Below are 21,671 nucleotides of genomic sequence, written 5' to 3'. Positions count from 1 at the left end.
TGTTGTGATTCATTGCTGACTTGAGACATTCCTTATGCATTATGCATTATCTACATTTTTATGCAGTTGCAGAAATCATTATGCCTTTAGAAACTGAGAATGACAAATTTTTTTTGGAGGGAAATCTTAGAAGACTGTTTCCTAATACAGTTTATTATAGAAGTAAGACTATTCATCAAGTAATGTTCATTTATTTTTAGTTATTGGAGCAACAGTTTTTAATAATATAGTAAATGTTTGTAAGATCACTGTTTAACAAATATTGTCTTCCTAAATGACCACTGCTGATCTTGCCAATGCAGAGGATATTTAAGTTTGGAGAAATGTGATTAATTTTCTAAATTAATCTGAATTTCTTTGAAACTTGGTGGGTTTTTATTTTTTGGTTTTAAAATTTCTACAACTTTTTTGGAGGAGATGCCTGTGTCCCTTAAAGTTATTATTTAGAGGTATTATTACCTTTCTTAGGTGTCTCATACATGAAAGTTGATGCCATTAATGTGTCTTATAATGAGTAATTTTTATTCACTTTATATCTTGTCAGTATATTATTGAACTTAAATACCACTGGCTTAGTCATGTGGATTGGGTGAAAAGTTTATAAATGTTATGTTTCCTATAGGAATGGATGCCTCTATTTCTGTGAAGCCTAAGCAGACTGATGTGTTTGCCAGACTTAAAGATATTATAGTTATGAATGTAGATTTGCAGTCCATTCACAAAAAGGTGATTAAAAAATAGATTTTTATATTGGAATTTATTTTGCTTTTTGGATTTGAGATGCTATTATTTATTTGCACAGTATACATTTATTATCTGTCATGTACCAAGCACTTTATTAGGAATTGGAGATGAAAACGGTAATAGTCTGCTTTCACATTGTGTATAGACTAGGCCTCTTGATGCACAGTGATTTGTAAAAGTTATTTCTGAACAGCTAAGTGGTTGATATTTTTACTGATAACATGCTTTTTATAGAAATAGGAAGAAGTTATTGTCACGTAAAATGTTTTTAGCTAATAATTTTTAATGTTGAATTCATATATTTCTACTTCATATATCAAGGATTCTGTAATAAGAGAACTTATTTATAATACATTGATAAGGGCTATACAGCTCTTTTGATATAATAACCAGTTAATCTAATACTTTTAGGCTGTCTCTATTTTGGGAGATGAAGTCTTTAGGTTCCAACTGGCTCTTTATCCAGATGCCACAGAAGGAGAGGCCTATGCTGATATGTCCAAAGTAGACGGCAAACTTAGTTTCAAAGTGGGTTGTGTTCAGATTGTTTATGTTCATAAATTCTTCATGTCTCTTTTGGTAAGTTTTTAAAAATATATTTGTTCCTCACTGAGGCCTAAATATCTTTGCTTATACAACTGAACCTAGATAGTAAAAATCTTCACTGATAAGGCTGTGTGATGAGCACCTGAGTGCTGAACAGAATGTTAATATTTAAAGAAATCCTTTTCATGATGTTAACCAAATGAATTTTTAAAATTATTGTTTTGAAGATATAGACTATAATTCTATAACATTTCCACAGGTATACATTTTAAATGTACGTTTTATGTTTTAATTTAGGGCTTTCCACTGTAACTTGTTTAATGAGATATATTTAAGAGTATTTAGTTAAAACAATTTTTTGAGGAAACTCTTCAGGCATTTGGAGGACTCATATTGGAACTTACAGCTTTTGGTTATGATTGTGATCAACAGCATCATGAAATGCTTTTCTTTTTATTACTTATTTCCATGTAACTGTCATGGTGTATTAGTCCATTTTCACACTGCTATAAAGAACTGCCTGAGACTGGGTAATTTACAAAGAAAAGAGGTTTAATGCACTCAGCATTCCGCATAGCTGCGGAGGCCTCAGGAAACTGAATCATGGTGGAAGGGGAAGCAGGCACGTCTTACATGACAGCAGACAAGAGCAAGCTTAGGGTGAAGAGCCTCTTATAAAACCATCAGATCTCATGATAACTCACTATCACAAGAACAGCATGGGGGAAACTGCCCCTGTGATCCAGTCACCTCCTACCAGTTCCCTCCCTTGACATCTGGGGATTACAATTCGAGATGAGATTTGGGTGGGGACACAGAGCCAGACCATATCACATGGGCTGAAGGATTTAAATCTGCCTATTCTTCTTAGTGGGGCTGCCAATCAAAACTTTTAAAAATCATATTTTTTTTTCAAAAAAAGATAATTTCAACTCTTTTGGACTTCACTTGTTAATTTCAGTTGATAATCCAACTATTTTAGATTCAGGGCATACATGGGCAGGCTTGCTACATGAGTATATTGCATGATGCTGAGGTTTGGGGTTATGATTGATCCCGTCACCCGAGTACTGAGAATAGTTTTTCAACTTTTTCCCCCTTTCCTCCCTCTCTGTAGTAGTCTGCAGTGTCTTTTTTTCCCATTGTTACGTCCATGAAATACCCAGTGTTTAGCTCCCATTTATAAGTGAAAATATGTAGTATTTGGTTTCTGTTCGTGCGTTAATTTGCTTAGGATAATGGCCTCCAGCTGCATTCATGTTGCTGCAAAGGACATGATTTCATTCTTTTTTATGACTGTGTAGCATTTCATGGTGTATATGTGCCATGTTTCCTTTATCTAGTCCACTGTTGATGGGCACCTAGTTTGATTCCAGGTCTTTGCTGTTGTGAATTGTGCTCTGAAGAACACGTGAGTGTGTGTGTCTTTTTGGTAGAACCATTTATTTTCTTTTGGTTATATACCCAGTAATGGGATTACTGGGTCAAATGGTAGTTTTGTTTTGAGTTCTTTGAGAAATCTCTAAATTGCTTTCTACAGTGGCTGAAATAGATTTGCATGAATAGTTATGTAAATGTTCTCTTCTCTCTGCAGTCTCCCTAGCATCTGTTATTTATTGACTTTTTAATAACAGCCATTCTGACCGCTGTGAAATGGTATCTCATTATGGTTTTGATTTGCATTTCTCTAATTATTAGTGATGTGGAACATTTTTTCATATGTTTGTTGGCTCCTTGTATGTCTTCTTTTGAGAAGTGTCTGTTCATGTCTTTTGCCCAGTTTTAAATGGGATTTGTTTTTTGCTTGTTCACTTGTTCACACTTTTTTTTAATAGATTCTGGATGTTAGACCTTTGTCAGATGCATAATTTGCGAACATTTTTTCTATTTTGTAGGTTGTCTGTTTACTCCACTGAAAGTTTCTTTTGTAGTGCAGAAGCTCTTTAATTAGGTCCCACTTGTCAATTTTTATTTTTGTTGCAGTTGCTTTTAAGCACTTAGTCATAAATTCTTTCCCAGAGCCGATATCTAGAATGGTGTTTCCTAGGTTTTCTTGTAGGATTCTTATAGTTTGAGGTCTTACACTTAAATATTTAATCCATCTTGAGTTAATTTTTGTATATGGTGAAAGGTAGGGGTCCTTTCACCATAGAATAAAACGTTGTTTCATTCTTTTGCATATGGCTAGCCAGCTATCTCAGCACCATTTACTGAATAGGGAATCCTTTCCCCATTGTCTGTTTTTTGTTGACTTTGTCAAAGAACAGGTGGCTGTAGGTGTACAGCTTTATTTCTGGGTTCTCAATTCTGTTCCCTTGGTCTGTTTGTCTGCTTTTGTACCAGTACCATGCTGTTTGGGTTACTGTAGCTTTATAGGATAGTATAAAGTCAGGTAATGTGATGCCTCAGCTTTGTTCTTTTTGCTTGGGATTGCTTTGGTTATTTGGGTTCTTTTTTGGTTCCATATGAATTTCAGAATAGTTTTTTCTAGTTCTGTGAAAAATGACACTGGTCGTTTGATAGGAATAACATTGAATCTATAGATTGCTTTGAGAAGTATAGCCATTTTAACAATATTGATTCTTCCAATCCATGAGCATGGAATGTTTTTCCATTTGTCTGTGTCATCTGTGATTTCTTTCAGCAGTGTTTTCTAGTTCTCTTTGTAAAGATCCTTCACCTCCTTGGTTAGATGTATTTCTAGGTACTTTGTTATTTTGATGGCTATTGTAAACAGGATTGTGTTCTTCATTTGGCTCTCAGCTTGGATGTTTTGTACATTGATTTTGTATCCTGAAACTTTACCAAAGTTGTATGTCAGTTCCAGGAGCCTTTTGGTGGAGTCCTTAGGGTTTCCCATGTGCAGAATCTCATGATTCCTTAAAAGCATGCATTTCTACTTAAACCATCATGTTTACTTTTCTAGAGAACAATTAACTTGGAGGTGGGTGCCGGGGAGGTTAGGTTGCTTTTGTAATATTAATGGATGTACACCAAGAATATTGCTTCTGAGAATGATCTTATCCTCATGGGGAAAGATTTTTCTGTTTTTAGTTGAAATTGAGATGAAATACATCTTATTATAAATAAATTTTGACTCTTACTAATGATTACAGGATTGTAGACAATTAACTGTCTTTCCTCATGCTGAGTACATAAAAAAAAAAAAAAGCCTCATCAGAAATAAGCCGGCAGAAGCTTAGTTTCTAAGACTAAACTTTATTGCTGTGGCCTAGCGGTACAGAATTGAACCCACTTTTGGAGAAGTACGGTACTGCCCTTCTCCCTTTCATTTAAATTTGAATTTAAAATAACCAACATTCTTAATAAAAAGGAGATTTTTAAAAGAACTGTTGCAAAAATTTATCATGAGAATAAAATAATTCTCAATTATTTTATATTTTATAAAATATTTTATAAAATGAAAAATATTTTATGAAATGAAAGAAAGAGCTCTTTCTTCCTACAGTAACTATTGTTAATAGCTCAGAGTGTATGTTTCTAGACTTTACTCTCTACATACACAAAATCATAAATAACATCTTTTATATTACTTTTTTATTTAGTTTTTAAAGTAAATGCTTTTTAAAGTTTTTTCTTTTAAAAATAAATGCCTTTTTTCCCCTAAATACCTGTCTCTTCCAACAGAACTTCCTCAACAATTTCCAAACTGCTAAAGAAGCTTTGAGCACAGCCACAGTCCAGGCTGCAGAAAGAGCTGCTTCCAGCATGAAAGACTTGGCTCAAAAGAGTTTCCGCCTTTTGATGGATATTAATTTGAAAGCACCAGTTATTATTATTCCTCAGTCTTCAGTATCACCTAATGCTGTTATAGCAGATCTGGGTTTAATCAGAGTTGAAAACAAGTTTAGCTTGGTTCCTATGGAACATTATTCTCTTCCTCCAGTCATTGATAAAATGAACATCGAACTCACTCAGTTGAAGCTGTCAAGGTATAAATATGTAATCTAATTGTGTATTGCTTACTAGAAATAGGATTTTCATACAATTTTTACCTAAGGTAAAATGTTATAGTAATTTGTGGTTTTCATTCCTTATTTCTTCTAATTATGAAACCTTGACCATTGGCTTCTTGGTCAGTGGTTAATAGTCATGTATGTGCCTCATGGAGTCTGTATTTTCCCTTACTACATTTGAAATATGATTTTTTTCATTCTATAAAAATTAGCTATTATAAAATTATAGTTTACTCAATACTTAATTTAAATTTTTTATTTTTCTCACTTTGCACATAGCTATTTCCTTTTTTATTTTTGATGGGAAAAAACTTCGTAATATATAAAATTTAAGATTTATTTCTCATTTTCAAACCTTGTCACATTTGGGAATTTTCAGTGAGTTATTGAAAGGATTAGTGAATCGAAATGGGACAGTGTTGGCTCTATTGAGTGACAAGAGCGTTTATTTGGTTATGCAAATGGTTGTTGGCAGGCAAGCTGGAATGACTATAACCATATGTTCGTTTAACTTTTAGATTAGTTGAGTTTCCCCCTTGAGTCTGGAGAAGTACCAATAACATATTAAGGGCTAAGTATAAGATTACTTTCTTCATCTTCCAGTTTTAGGAGGATGTAACATTTGTTTGCATGACAGTAAACTATTCGCTGTATCAAACAGCCTTTGTGAAAAATAATAAATAATGCAGTAGTCATAGTGTATGAAAATTATGTTTTTGAAATCAGTGTTATGTAGGTTTGGTTTTGGATAGCTCTGCATATAAACTTACGTGTTGTGATTTAGATTGATCTTAAAAATGTGAAAAGAAGTGTATTCTAAAAGACTTCTGATAGCAGCTTTTAGCCTTTATGAAATGCTGTGTGGAAACTGTTACACAATAGGATAGTCCTCATTTTAAAATGTAAATTTGAAGTAAAAAATAAATTCTTGTTTTTCTTTCAGAACTATTTTGCAGGCTAGCTTGCCACAAAATGACATTGAAATTTTAAAACCAGTCAACATGCTTTTGTCCATACAGCGAAACTTAGCAGCAGCATGGTATGTGCAAATTCCAGGGATGGAGATAAAAGGAAAACTAAAACCTATGCAGGTAAGTAGCTAGTATATAATATATGAAAATTTCTTGATAGGCTTTTATCATTGATCATAGTGCAGTTCTAGTGGATATCAGAATGTAGGAGTTGCTACATTATTGATAAAGCTAAACCAGTTTTCTCTTAGTGAGCATTTGTCTGTTGTATGTGTACTTTTGCCCAAGTAATAAATTGAATAAACTAGATTTTGTTTCCTATTCAAAAACAACAAAAATAAATAAATAAAAAATATGCAAATGAAATCATCCTTGTTTCCCTCACTTTTCTTTGTTTTCATTTTAGTTAGATATTTGGTAAAACCAGCAAGGAGTCTGAGATAAAATCTGTTGGAGTGTACTAAAAATATTATTCTTAATTTTGGAAAATTCTATTAAAGTTTTAATGCAGTTAAATTGTAAGACAATGCAAAGTGATATTCAGACACTATATTCAAAGCACCTTAGTATTTTTTAATGTGTAGAGGGCCTGTTTTAATTAGAAAGGTGATATCATTTTGAATAGGGAAATGTGTATATTTGATAAGCATATAAATACACCATTATTTTTAATAGTGTAGTTTGTAGAGGCCTTGTTTTAATTAGAAAGGTGTTACCATTTTAATAGGCAAATGTGTATATTTGATAAGTATATAAATACAACTTTTTTTTTTTTTTTTTGAGACGGAGTCTTGCTCTGTGGCCTAGGCTGGAGTGCAGTGGCATGATCTAGGCTCACTGTGACCTCCACTAGCCGGGTTCAAGCGATCCTCCTGCCTCAGCCTCCTGAGTAACAGTGATTACAGGCACCCGCCATCCACTTGGCTAATTTTTGTATTTTTAGTAGAAACAGGGTTTCACCAGGTTGGCCAGGCTGGCCTCAAACTCCTGACCTTAGGTGATCCACCCTCCTCGGCCTCCCAAAATGCTGGGACTACAGGCGTGAGCCACCGTGCTCAGCCACAGCATTATTTTTAATAATGTAGTTAGCAGGTTGCATATCAGCTCAGAGGAGGAGGTGAGACTGGTTGAAGGTAGTCGTGGAAGTATAGGAATCCTGTGATTCTTGTGTGCCTATGTGTGAAACTGTTGAAACCAAACAGCCGAGGATGGGATAGGGGTGAGAGAGACTAAACAAAACCAAAAAAAAATTTAGTAGTTTAATGGGTTTTCATACCTGTGATTATTTCAGAGTTGGTTCTAACATGAAATAGGAAGGGTCAAAGGAGCAGAGTTTTATTAGGGAAGAAGTTAAAATTGAAGCTTGTAGAAATGAAGGGTTTCTGTTCATAAACTAGTGGATATATTACATGAAGAACAATTATTAAATTTTGTTTGTTTGGGCATTCATAGGGTAGCCTTTATCCCAGAGTATGGGTACCTTCTTTTAATTTCTGTCTTTCTGCCAAGAGGTTAGATCCCAGGACTAATATTTGGCTCTCCCTTTCAAAGATTAGATCCCAGGACTAATATTTGACAATCCCTTTCAAAGATTTTGTGGTTATAGGTTTGTTGAAAGCATAAGTAAAACCTGAATGTCTGTTGGTAGCAGAACATGGATAAAATTATGGTATCTTCATATAATGGATGTTGTAAAGCAGATAAAGTGAATAAAACAGAACTATATCAAACAAAATTGATATATCTTGAACATAAAAATGAAAAAAGTGAGTTGCAAAATGATAGTACAGTTCTATCAGTTTTATATTATTTCAGATTTTCAACAGGCAATATAATACTATTATATATTGTTTATAAGAGATGCAGTGTGATAACTTTAAGAAAAGTATTCATGGAAATAATCTCTAAATTAGGCTGGTGTCTTTCTCTAAGGACGAAAGGAGAAGGGAATAGGGTCTCAGAGAAGTACACACGGGGCTTCTGCTATATCTGTAATGGGAAACGAGATCTGAAGGAAATATTGCAGCTTGTTAAGATTTGACAAAGCCAGGTGGTAGATTCACAGGGGAAGATTATAGTATTCTCTGTCCTTTTCCTTTATGCTTTTTAAAGTATTTTAGAAGAAACAAGAAAAAAAAGTAACATCTGATACTTTAGCATCAAAGTATTATAATTACTTTAACCAAAAGGATCCTTATAACTCAGGAATGCAGCAACAGTGGATGAGGCCACCACTGCCTAATTTGTCGCTGATCCAGGTCTCTCTAAACACCCCTCTTTGGTCATAGTCTGTATAGTTTTCCTGGGCCTGGGATGCAGCCAAGAAAGGGTATCAGGCAGGTGACACTGGCAAGTTGTTTCCCTGGTCTGGGCTGCAGCTAAAAAAGGGTATCAGGCAGGTGATACCTACAGGTTGTTTTGGGTGGATCAGTTTGATGGTTTTTAAAGAACTGTGGGGCTGCCTTTCAAAATTGTCCTTCATACTTGTTTCCCCCGCCCCACCCCCCGCCCACAGCAAAGTGAAAGAGGGGTGAACTTAGTTGCCCTTCAGGAAGCTGTGGTAATCTTGGTTGGTATGAGAAGTGGGTTGGGATATACAAGGAAATTCTAAGGTGTTAAAATTACACCTGTTATATGAGGCCTGGGGCTTAGGACAAGCCATAAATCCCTGGTCATTATCTTGTACTTAAATAGCTCTGTATTTTCATTTAAAGTGGGAACTAGGCAATTTCTCTGGTGGTAGGGACCTAATTTGGGGGACATAGGGTACTGTGGTATTCAGAGGAGATTTGCTATGCATGCGTGCTTGCATGCATGCTTGTGTGAATTTGTAAGTACTTGAAGCAGGCCTTTGGAGCCACTGTGTCTTACATAAGGTAGAAGGATAAGAAGCTTCAAAGACAGTACTGGTTTAATGGATTTTAGCAGCCAGTAGCAGTTTCGTTTGTTTTAGTTTCTTGTTCTGCAGCCATCTGTGAGAAAGTTGGTATTATGCCTATTTTAGAGATTAAGAAACTTGATCACGCCTGTAATCCCAGCACTTTGGGAGGCCGAGGCGGGTGGATCACGAGGTCAGGAGATCGAGACCATCCTGGCTAACACGGTGAAACCACGTCTCTACTAAAAATACAAAAAATTAGCCGGGCGTGGTGGCGGGCGCCTGTAGTTCTAGCTACTCACGAGGCTGAGGCAGGAGAATGGCGTGAACCTGGGAGGCGGAGCTTGCAGTGAGCCAAGATTGTGCCACTGCACTCTACCCTGGGCGACAGAGCGAGACTCCATCTCAAAAAAAAAAAAAGAAAAGAAACTTGAGTTAAGGACGTTAAGAAACTTTGCAGCAAGACAGCTTGAAAGTGGTAGTTGATACAGATCTGCCTGACTCAAAGCCCTGGCTCTTTTTCTTTTTGCCACACATACCCTTTTATGAAGGTAAAAGACAAGATGCTACCTTCCTATTTTTTGTTCTTTAAACATTCTTTGTAGATACATTTGTTATTGTTCTAAGTGGTATTATTCTTGATAAGTTAAACAAATGTTTTATGTATGTCCAGATGCACATATACTGAGATGAAGAGCTACGTAGCAGGAGAGCATCTTTTTACTTTTTGGTAGAGACTAGAAACTGAACAACACTTGTCCTGTATTTAGTTTCAAGGAGAGTAAATAATATAGAAGAAGGAACTGGTACTGGATGAGATGAGAGAGAGACATAATGGAGATGGGAAGATAGGGAAATGGGACAGATAGGCACGGGTCCAGGAAAAGGAAGACATAGTAACAGATAAGCCATAGAGAGTGTTGGAGTGCCGGAGGCAGGGGCCTGGGTATGGGCGAAGGCAGAAGTGTGTGTGCACACAGTAAACAAGGTGAAATACTTCTCTTCTGGTATTTATAGTCCTAACTCTAATTCTCTTCTTTTTAAGTAGATGAACAATTAATTTGAAAAACCACAAATTGAGATATAGATATGATAGTCTACTTTTTTTTATTACTTAGAGTTAACAAATTATTGGTGGTTTTTAGGTTGCTCTCAGTGAAGATGACTTGACAGTTTTAATGAAAATTTTGCTAGAAAATCTTGGAGAAGCTTCCTCACAACCAAGCCCTACACAGTCTGTGCAGGAGACTATAAGAGTGAGAAAAGTTGATGTTTCAAGTGTACCTGACCATCTCAAAGGTATAAATTGATGATATTTACTTTATGGAGAAAAAATTAGTGTTAATGTCATATTTATATTTAGTATTTTTCTAGCTGTCCAGCACAATGTGGTATGAACTAATTCAGTATTGTACTACTTACTGTGGAAATTCGGCTGGGGCTGGGAGGTATGTCTGTTGTCTGCTACATGGGGAAGGGTCACTTGTTGTTGGCATGGTGCTTGTTTACCCTTTACTTGTGAATGCTAAATTTGCTGAATTCACTAGGCACTGAAGTGGCGTATCTTGAGAGAAGAATCAAGCTAGATAGGCAGTGTAAGGTCCCAAATTAATTAAGAGAGAAAAGGACCTTGGTATCACATATCATACTCAGGTGATTGAACCATGAGAAAGGAAGGTATTCTTGTAACAGCTTTATTTATCTGGACTTATTGGAGCGTTATGTTTCAAATACCTAAGATAATTTTTCAGATCATTAATTTGAACCTATTAAAAGCAGTGAACCTTTTGAATTCAGCCATTTTTAAATAATTTTTCTAAAATACAAGGTTTCTTTTTGATTTCTTAAACAGATTATATTAAATATAATTTCACTCTTTTTTCATAATTTAAAGCCATTGATGTGAATATTATGTTTAATTAGACTGTAAATAGGTTAATATTTTCATGGCTAAAAAGAGATGAAGTACCCCTTGCCCATATAATAAATGGTCCTGGCTGCTGTGCTTTTCTAATGCTCTCATACCATCAGCTGTTACTTCAAATGACAGTAATCGGTAAAACTACCAGTCGATATACCATATCAACACTGCTTCTCGTATAGTTAGGCTATGTGTGTTTTGAAATCACACAAACAAATGACTAGAACAGTGTGCAAGGTTTCTGATTTAAGTGGATAGTTTTAAGTATTGCGTAAGCTTGATGAGGTCAACATCTCCCCAGGTGAAGTTTATGCCACCATACAGACAAATGCTAGATAAAAAGTCTGTTGTTATAGTTAGACAGGAACTATGTAGAGATGAATAAACTATTAACAGGCAAGCCTTATGTGATTAATGATCTCACTATGTTCAGCCGTGATCACGATCATGTATCTGGTTCTTGCTATATGGACACCGTGTCACTTGGGAAAATTCGTGAATTCAAATGGAAGCTGCAAAGATGATGAAAATTAGAATATAAATTATTTCTCAGAAAAATAGAATTTTCTAACTTGGAGAAGGCTTACGTGGTTAAAGTTATGCGGTATTTGTTTTTCCAGTAACTTGTAAGAACAGACTGTTCTATAGTATGACAAAAAATTAGAGTCAGTGTTGAAAAAGATTGTAGAATCAGTCCGTAAGAGTGATTGAAAGCAAGATCTATTCAGTCTGTGTGATCTTTCTAAAGATGAGAGAAAAGACTGACTTACTTCCTGAAGTCTCATTTGTCTCAAAATTCCAAAGCACCCACTCCTTTCCCCTGCATCATATGTGAACTCTGTTTGATTTTGCTATTGAGTTATATTCTGTTCTTCTTATAAAGATAATGGATTGGGTAATATAGGTAATTAAAGATAATGAGGCTGGGTGCAGTGGCTCACACCTGTAATCCCAGCACTTTGGGAGGCCGAGGTGGGCGGATCACGAGGTCAGGAGATCGAGACCTGCCTGGCCAACATGGTGAAACCCCATCTCTACTAAAAATACAAAAAAATTAGCCGGGAGTGGTGGTGGGCGCCTGTAGTCCCAGCTACTTGGGAGGCTGAGGCAGGAGAATGGCATGAACCTGGGAGGCAGAGCTTGCAGTGAGCTGAGATCGTGCCACCGCACTCCAGCCTGGGCAACACAGCGAGACTCTGTCTCAAAAAATAAAATAAAATAAAATAAAGTTAGTGAGAGGTGCATTAGTCTAGCAGAAAATCTGTTACTAGCTGTCTAATATAAGGCAAAGTATTGGACTGTTCTGAGTCTCCAATTTCATAATGTCTTGAAAATGGCTTGTAGCCAGTTAGGTGTAAGTGCCTTGAAAATTAAGGCCTCCTCTTTAAAAAAAATTTTTTAACATAGTCTGCCTGTGCCTCTTTGCACATATATGCTAAATATATATGGAATAGTCATTGCCATTTAAAAAATTTAACAGTTGGAACGTAATTGCCATTTTTATTAATTGTCTCAATATGATTTACAGAATCCCAGAAAGCATCATATAAATTTAGAGTAAGAAATTATCTCATATTTAAAAATATTTATAAAATTATGTACCTACTTAAAAGCTTTTAAATTTTCACCATTAGAACAAGAAGATTGGACAGACTCAAAGCTCTCTATGAACCAGATTGTCAGTCTCCAATTTGACTTTCACTTTGAATCTCTTTCCATTATCCTTTATAACAATGATATCAACCAGGTATGTAATACATTTCTGTAATTAGAAATAAATCCTTAGCTCTTGATAGTCAGTTTTAGAGTGTTGGCTTTTTTTTGTGTTGGACTTTTCATTAAAACATTTAATATGTCTATAAAATTCTATTTGGCCTACAGAATGTGCATTGGTCCTGCCCTCTATCTTCACTTTGTTAGTGTTTCTAATCTTCCAAGGCTAAGGCAAAGTACTCAGGGTTTTATTTCTTTCCAAGTAATATCAGCACCAAAACACATTTTGATTTATTACCAATAGAAGAATTTTATATATGAGTGATTAATTATATATACAGTTTTATTACATAGCTATATATATATGTATATATAACGACTTAAGAATAATTTAGTAGTGACTTTGGAGCCTTACCTGATTATTTTTGAATTCATGATTATCCTTGGTATATAAGCATTAATTGTGTTTCTATTGAATAAATGTTATATGTAGTAGATTATGTGTTAAGGATACTAATTAAAGAATTGAAGAACCAAGGTCTTATGCCATGATGATTTGAACTAAATAATATGTCAATGGTATTTTAGAGAGCTATTTTTTATTATGCTGATATTTCCTTCAGTAAATATTTTTAATTATATTATGTCATACATTAATACCTATAATACATATGGCATATTTTAATATCCATATTCCGTATTGATTATAGATTCAACAGTGAGCATATACCCTAATTGGGCAGTGAGCAATATACTCAAATGGACATTAACAACAGATACAGATTATGGGTATTATATCTGTTAATGTCCATTTATATGAAATATGTTCATTTATATTTCATTTTATTTACTACAAATTATGCAATATTCATACATTGTTACTGTTGAATTTTTGGCTTGTATCTGTCATTTATGCAATGGACTGCCTTATTTTCTAATGTTTAATGCTCATTACAACATCAGAAAATGACCTTACCAAAAATGAACAGTTAAATTCATTCTTCATTTTACTTGGTACCATCATTCTGCTGGTTCTGCAGTCTTAGAATCTTGATGTCTACTTTTGTTTCATTGTTTGTATGCCTTCCTTATTCATTGAGATGCTGAGTACTGTCAGGTTTTTCTTTGAATAAACATTTACTTTTTTCTATCAATTCTCACTTCTGCTTTATTTGAAACTCTTCTTACACTTGTAGTACCGCAATGACTTCCTTGTTTGATTTTTTACCTTTCATCCATCCTAGATATTGGCACAACTTCAGTTTCCTAAATGAATCTCATGTAGCCATTTCCATCTTCCCTTTCCACTAATAAACATTGTGTTATATAATCTGAATTTCATATTATGGAAAGAAATTCAGTGGCTCCAAATTGTCTACATCAGGAAACCATATCAGTAATCCTATCAGGAAACATTAGTGTGTTGTCATCAGCAGATGTGTCTCAGGTCATTTCTATTAATGATTACAGAATAAAAGTTTGTGAATTATTTCCATTTTCATAAGTTAAAAGCATTCAAAGCTTGCCAGTAATAATGTCATTCTGACCCAATTGCATCAACATACTATCTTGAGTGAGAGAAGGGGTGGAGTTCTAACCAGTGTGCCGATGATTGCACATACCCAGCACCCCTATTATCAATGCCAGGGTCTCTAGTAAGCAATGGTGTTGGATGTTCATCACTTCCCTGAAGGTTTTTGTTGATTGGCTGGGGTTTTTTTTTTTTTTTTTTTTAATCTGGACATACTGAGAGAATTTGGAATTATATGTTATGGTAGAATAAAGATCGAGGTCCATTTTTCTATACATGAAAATTTAAATATTTAGTTTGGGATTTGAGACTTTGATTAGGCCTCTGTATTTCTTTCTAGTTTTTTCCCTACCATTCTTTAATCGGAGTATCCAAGCCCAATCACCCTGTATCCTATGTCCTCAAGCATCTTGAATTGTTTGTTCATGTTTTTTCTTCATGTAGAGTGTCTTCTGCCACCCTCTTAGCCTATCTGATCCCACTCAGCCTCTGAGGTTCTATTAAGTTCTCACCTTCTTTATGAATTTTCCCCAGCCATAATGATCTCTTCAACCTCTCTGAGTTTTTACTATTTATACTCTTTACCTAACCACTAAATGGCTTTTGGGAAATGTGAGAAGATATAAATATGAATGAATAAAATACTGTATGTCACAAAATATTTAATCATTTACAACTAATAGCATCTTCTTGTGATGTTCCTTTTAGTGTATTTCTATTTTGTTTTCTCAAGGAATTAGGGTATATGCTCACTCACATCATCTACCATGCCTTACTCTTTCTCGTAAACCTCATAAATCTTATCACTGTTTTTTAACGGAAGAGCTTATTAAATATTTATTATTAGAGGCGGGGCGCAGTGGCTTATGCCTGTAATCCCAGCACTTTGGGAGGCCGAGGTGGGCGGATCATGAGGTCAGGAGTTCAAGATCAGCTTGGCCAAGATGGTGAAACCCCATCTCTACTAAAAATACAAAAAAAAAAATTAGCCGGGCATGGTGGTGGGCGCCTGTAATCCCAGCTACTCAGGAGGCTGAGGTGGAGAATTGCTTAAACGCAGGAGGTGGAGGATGCAGTGAGCCGAGATCGTGCCACTGCACTCCAGCCTGGGCGACAGAGTGAAACTCTATCTCAAAAAAAAAAAAAGAAAAGAAAAAATTTATTAGTTAGATTAATTGATTAATTGACAGCTCTTTCCTAATTATTTTTATTTGCATTAAACTGTAAATCAGATAAATTTTTCTATACTAATCATTGTTGGATATTCACACATATATCTATTTATTTGTATGTACAGGTATACTCACAAACATGCATATTATTCTCTGTTCCATTCAGATATTTTAGCACTCATACTTTTAAAATTCATGAGATCAGTTTGCCTTTAAGTTTTGAATTAATATGTTTAAAAGTAATTATATAATATTTAAAGGTAATTGATTCTTTTGCTTGAAAAATGTACCATAGGAATCTGGAGTTGCATTTCATAATGACAGTTTCCAACTTGGTGAACTCAGACTACATCTTATGGCCTCCTCAGGGAAGATGTTTAAGGATGGCTCAATGAATGTCAGCGTTAAACTTAAGACATGCACCCTTGATGATCTCAGAGAAGGAATTGAGAGAGCAACATCGAGGTTTGTCAGCTCTGAATTTGCAATACATTATTTAAGGTTGACATTGCACCTGCATGGCTGCCAGGCATTGCTAGGCTAGGGATCATCCAAAAAAGATCTCTGTCTTTTGGTCATACTTCCTGATTTGAATTGCATTAAGAAGTAGTGCTAATATCAGATTCAGCTGCTTTAAAGGTTAAGTTAAAGGGAAGTTTAATAATAAAATGGAGTAACATCTTAAAATGGGAGCTAAGAGAAAATGAGTTTTAATAGTTAAATCCACATGGGGTGATATATTTGGTGATGTATTTTTCTAAATTATTCCCAGTAGGCAGAATTTTGTTTTAAAAAGCCTTCAAGCTATGGATTTTTCCTTCATCATGTTTATTTTGATCATGTCTTTTTAAAACAGTTATGCAAAATTTCTTTCAAAGTTTTAATGGAAATAGAATCTCTAGCACATTCACATCATCAAGCCATTTTTGAAAGGGTGAGTTATATTAGCTCATTCTAAAATGGGAAATATGTAATTTTCAATAGCCTAATTATGTTTTTATTTTTCTCAAGTAATGAGACATAATATTTTGTATCTGATTTTTTTGTTGTTGTTTTTGAGAAAAACTGTGTTGCTACTTAAACTTGGACTCCATTGAATACATATGGGATACTTCTGAGCCCTTTGTTTTTCCGAGAGATGAATAAATGAGGAAAGAGTGCTGTCATGCACCCAGCTTTTCTAGTTTGCAAATTTTGTGTCTGGAGTAGCTACACAGCTCTCCAGGCAAGGGTGATAAATGCTATCGTCTGTTAGGTAGCCTGCTTTTTCCAGTTCATGGGAGGACATAGGGGAACTATAGTTGAGCACACTTGATAAACACTTGATGATTTGAGTTGTATTGAATACTTTCGGACTCAAATTTTCGTAGGATGATCTTTGAAGATAAATTCCTTCAGGGAGGTTTTATTTCATAAATAATATTAAAAGGCTGCCTTTATTTTGTGTGACTACACTGATTTGTTTTGTTAATTGCCCAAATTCCTTTCCGGCCATTATTGGTTTGTTTCTTTAGTATTGCATTATAATGTAATACTCAAAAATTGCATTATAATGCAATAACATATAGAATTGCATTATAAGTATAAAATATTCAGTAATTGCTTAATAACGTATATCTTGCTTTGGAGATTAGTAGTCTTGTTTACTAATGGATAAATTAGATTCTAGTTAATGTTGACCTGTTTTCTATACAGATTAGAAACTGAAAGGTGAAAGAAAGATTATTGAGGTATATAGGAAATTCTTCATCTTTTTTATTGTTTTAGCAAGAATAAAATAATGAATAGCCTATTTTTTTTCAGAATGATTGACAGAAAGAATGACCAAGATAACAACAGTTCTATGATTGATATAAGTTACAAACAAGACAAAAATGGAAGTCAAATTGATGCTGTTCTTGACAAGCTGTATGTATGTGCCAGTGTGGAATTTCTGATGACTGTGGCAGATTTCTTTATCAAAGCTGTGCCTCAGAGTCCAGAAAATGTGGCAAAAGAAACACAGATTTTACCAAGACAGACTGCCACAGGGAAGGTCAAGATAGAGAAAGGTTAGCAGAATTTATCTGTCATAGATGACAACTTGTATATTTTGACAAGAATTACAAACCAGAAAAAAGAGAAATGAAAAATTTAAGAACGTAAAATTAGTCTTTTAGATTTAAACATATTCTGTATAAAAACTTTAGCTTTTTAGTTTTTTAAAACATTTTTAAGAGAGAGGTACAGTAGACATTGGACCAATGGCCAGGAAAGTCCGCTGGTTCCAACTGTGCCATGAACATTTCTTTACTGATCCAGAAATGAAGTTAATTTGGGTCAGTGGTTAGTGGCCTGTTTTATAGGTGGGGAATCTTATTCAAAAAAAACATGTTGAGAATTCTAGCACATTGAAGAACAATTGAAAATATTAAAGCAGAACATGGGGACTTTGGAGGAACCAGCAGGACTTCCCTGGATGTCGCTTTAACTCCTTAAACTCTGTGGAAGAGTTTGCAAATGTCTGGTCTAGGTGTATGCTGAAGCCACTTTCAGCTCTATACTTCTTTTATTCCAGCATTATCCAGTAGATCAGTGATTTTCTTTATTTTCTTTCCATTTTTTTTCTTTCCTTTTCTTTCCTGTTCTCTCCTCTCCTCTTCTCTCCTTTTTTTTAAAAATTTTTTCGAGATGGGCTGTCACTCTATCACCCAGGCTGGAGTGCAGTGGTGTAATCTTGGCTTACTGTAATTTTCACCTCCTGAGGTGGGCTCAAGCAATTCTCCCACCTCAGCCTCCTGAGTAGCTTGGGTCCACAGTTGTGCACCACCACACCTGGTATTTTTTGTTTTTCGGTAGACATGGGGCTTCGCCATGTTGCCCAGGCTGGTCTCAAACTCCTAGGCTCAAGCAATCCACCCGCCTCTGCCTCCCCAAGTGCTGTGGATTACACCTTGCTCCTGCCAGATCAGTGACTTTTCTATGTTAAATTATAAATGTCTAAGGTCAGATATTTTTCTCTCTAATGTATAACCTAAATTGGAAAACTAATATGTCCTGGTAAGAATGCTATTTTTAAAATTTACCTTTAATGTTTTTTAAATAGTGATCATATCTGATATTGCTATATTTATATATGCATTGAATATATTTATAGTATAGATTATATGACATTGACTATGGACTTTTGGGTGAAATTGAAAGAAACAACTAATAATAATCTATTTTATCAGGGTCTCTTTTCCTCTTCCTGATATTCTTTCCAGTTTTCCCCTTCTTGCCTCTGCAATATAATATATACTTATGCCTGCGTACATGCACATTCTTTAATTCTGATAAAAAGAACTTCAAAACAGGATTATTCTTTATTATTATTATTATTATTATTATACTTTAAGTTTTAGGGTACATGTGCACAGCATGCAGGTTTGTTACATGTGTATACCTGTGCCATGTTGGTGTGCTGCACCCATTAACTCGTCATTTGGCATTAGGTATATCTCCTAATGCTATCCCTCCCCCCTCCCCCCACCCCACAACAGTCCCTGGTGTGTGTTGTTCCCCTTCCTGTGTCCGTGTGTTCTCATTGTTCAATTCCCACCTATGAGTGAGAACATGCAGTGTTTGGTTTTTTGTCCTTGCGATAGTTTGCTGAGAATGATGGTTTCCAGCTTCATCCATGTCCCTACAAAGGACATGAACTCATCCTTTTTTATGGCTGCATAATATTCCATGGTGTATATGTGCCATTTTCTTAATCCAGTCTATCATTGCTGGACATTTGGGTTGGTTCCAAGTCTTTGCTGTTGTGAATAGTGCCGCAATAAACATACATGTGCATGTGTCTTTATAGCAGCATGATTTATAATCCTTTGGGTATGTACCCAGTAATGGGATGGCTGGGTCAAATGGTATTTCTATTTCTAGATCCCTGAGGAATTGCCACACTGACTTCCACAGTGGTTGAACTAATTTACAGTCCCGCCAACAGTGTAAAAGTGTAAAACAGGATTATTCTTGCTAGGTCAAAGTGGTAATGGTATTCTTGGGACAGGGATCAGATTGCCTTATCTTGCTCAATCTGCATTTGTTAATAATCATTTAATAATTAGTATTAATTAACCAATTAATATTGTCAGTTTCACCATATCTGTTATAGAAAAACATTGAGAACAACTTAACAACTTGTAGATAACATGTAGTCAAATGAAAAGACTTACCTTAAACTTTTCTGGTTCCTGTTGCTTGTTTCTTCAGATGACTCTGTTAGACCAAATATGACTTTAAAGGCCATGATCACAGATCCAGAAGTGGTATTTGTTGCCAGCCTGACAAAGGCTGATGCTCCTGCTCTGACAGCCTCGTTTCAGTGCAACCTTTCTCTGTCAACATCCAAACTCGAACAGATGATGGAAGCTTCTGTGAGAGATCTGAAAGTGCTCGCTTGCCCTTTTCTCAGAGAAAAGAGAGGGAAAAACATTACCACAGTAAGAATTACCTTGTGTCCTAATCTTGGGTTGAAGAATGGCAGAAACGGTTGATTCATAGAATCCTAGAATATGAGAGCTCTGCAGGGACTTTAGAGATTATTTATTGTGAACTTGGGGTTTTACATATAAAGATATTGAATTCCAAAGATGTTAAATGACTTAGCCATGGCTGCTAGTGACAGAACTGGGGACTACCTCCAGAACGGTTTTATTTTCATTATACCATCTTCTGTTGAGTAGTGTTTGAATTTTAGTACAAATTAATATTCTTTTTCAACTGTTTCTTTTGTTCACCATGGTATACCTAATTAATGAATGAGTGAATATTTAGGCTTAGAATGAAAAAAATTAAATTGGAGTCACTTCGCCAAAAGCGATGGTGTTCTGCTGTTATTAAAAGTGAATGTCAATTATGTTTTCATATTATTATCGAAACATATGATTTTAGTCAGTTAATTACCGCACCAATTATTTTCTAGTATTGATAATTTTATGGTAAGATAATCATTATATTATGTGACTAATTTGCAGTGGCATTTTAAATGTAAAAAATTTGTGGACAAAATGACTTGCATAAAGAAAGTATGAAGTCTATACTTTATCATGAAATATTCTTTGACAGGATCGTCTTTATACATGTCACCAAAAGTTTATATCAATTAGCTCTTCCTAATTCTTTCTCTTTTAGAGACAAGGGTCTCACTCCGTCACCTAGCCTGTAGTGCAGTAATGCCATCTTAGCTCACTACAGCCTCAAACTACTGGGCTCAAATAATCCTTCTGCCTCAGCCTCCTGAGTAGCTAGGACTACTAGCTGGCTAGTTTTGTTTTTGTTTTTTAATTAATTTTTTGTAGAGAAGGGGGTCTTGCTATATTGTGCAGGCTGGTCTTGAACTCGTGGCCTCAAGCAATCCCCCTACTTTGGCCTCCAAAAGTGCCGGGATTATAGGTATGCACTACCATACCTGGCCTCATCCTATTTTTTAAGAATTGATAATTATGCCGTACTAATTGCTCCATTCAGTTCAGGTACAAGCCTATTTATTCGTTTCTTTAATGATATATAAGAATGTAGGCTTCACAATTTGATGAATTGACTTTTATTCTAATAAAGGCCTTACATGATATTTCAGACTGACCCGTCAAGCATCGGGAAACTGTTTACTTACCTACCTTACCACAGTCTTTAGCTCACTTTTATAGATATTTCAAAGGTATATTTTATAGAGGCCATCATTTGAAAACTATTTTAGCAGAAAGAAACATTTTAAACAGTAAATCTGCTTTATTACTTAAGGATTTGGCATGATGAAATTCATCAGAACTGCTTAAAGTGATCTTCCAGTGTTCACAGATTTCTCATAGTTCAGAAGAGTCTTCACAACAGAGTCTCAGCTAATTTATTTTTGCTTTTTTGCTTTTAGTATAATAGCAGGCTGTAGTTAAAGATCCCAAGTTAAGTAAGACATGGTTCTTGTAAGTGTGTGTTATGTATATAATGGATCTATGGAAATGTGAATTTCATTTATCTGTTTATAGGTCTTGCAGCCCTGTTCTTTATTTATGGAAAAATGTACGTGGGCTTCAGGAAAACAAAATATAAATATTATGGTTAAAGAATTTATAATTAAGGTTAGTACTTAACATAATCTTTGAGTGAAAATTCTTATTTTTCTTCACAACATTGCATATTTGCAGTTGAGACAGTAGCTTTTGATGTCTCTCATAACTCAAGCATTATGCTAGTCA

At 35.0% G+C, this 21,671-nt stretch overlaps 1 protein-coding gene across 18 annotated transcripts in view; it reads left to right on the top strand.

The window, feature by feature from the left end:
* Positions 1 to 21,671, top strand: part of VPS13C (vacuolar protein sorting 13 homolog C) — a 202,616-nt gene that overhangs the window by 114,492 nt on the left and 66,453 nt on the right. For 17 of the 18 annotated variants that reach the window (XR_010151392.1, XR_010151394.1, XR_010151393.1 and 14 more), the window contains 10 exons: positions 623 to 726; positions 1,156 to 1,323; positions 4,939 to 5,243; positions 6,211 to 6,358; positions 10,262 to 10,415; positions 12,672 to 12,784; positions 15,749 to 15,918; positions 17,257 to 17,504; positions 19,690 to 19,919; positions 21,462 to 21,554. Coding sequence is in view for 15 of the 18 variants with exons in the window: in XM_054666973.2 (XP_054522948.1) it covers positions 623 to 726; positions 1,156 to 1,323; positions 4,939 to 5,243; positions 6,211 to 6,358; positions 10,262 to 10,415; positions 12,672 to 12,784; positions 15,749 to 15,918; positions 17,257 to 17,504; positions 19,690 to 19,919; positions 21,462 to 21,554 (1,733 nt within the window). In the remaining 3 variants the exon portion in view is untranslated. The remainder of the gene's footprint in view (positions 1 to 622; positions 727 to 1,155; positions 1,324 to 4,938; positions 5,244 to 6,210; positions 6,359 to 10,261; positions 10,416 to 12,671; positions 12,785 to 15,748; positions 15,919 to 17,256; positions 17,505 to 19,689; positions 19,920 to 21,461; positions 21,555 to 21,671) is intronic. The other variant, XM_016928318.4, reaches the window with a different exon arrangement.

The sequence above is a fragment of the Pan troglodytes genome, chromosome 16 (assembly GCF_028858775.2).
Source record: "Pan troglodytes isolate AG18354 chromosome 16, NHGRI_mPanTro3-v2.0_pri, whole genome shotgun sequence".
Taxonomy (NCBI): domain Eukaryota; kingdom Metazoa; phylum Chordata; class Mammalia; order Primates; family Hominidae; genus Pan; species Pan troglodytes.
This window is presented reverse-complemented; position numbering and strand designations above follow the sequence as displayed.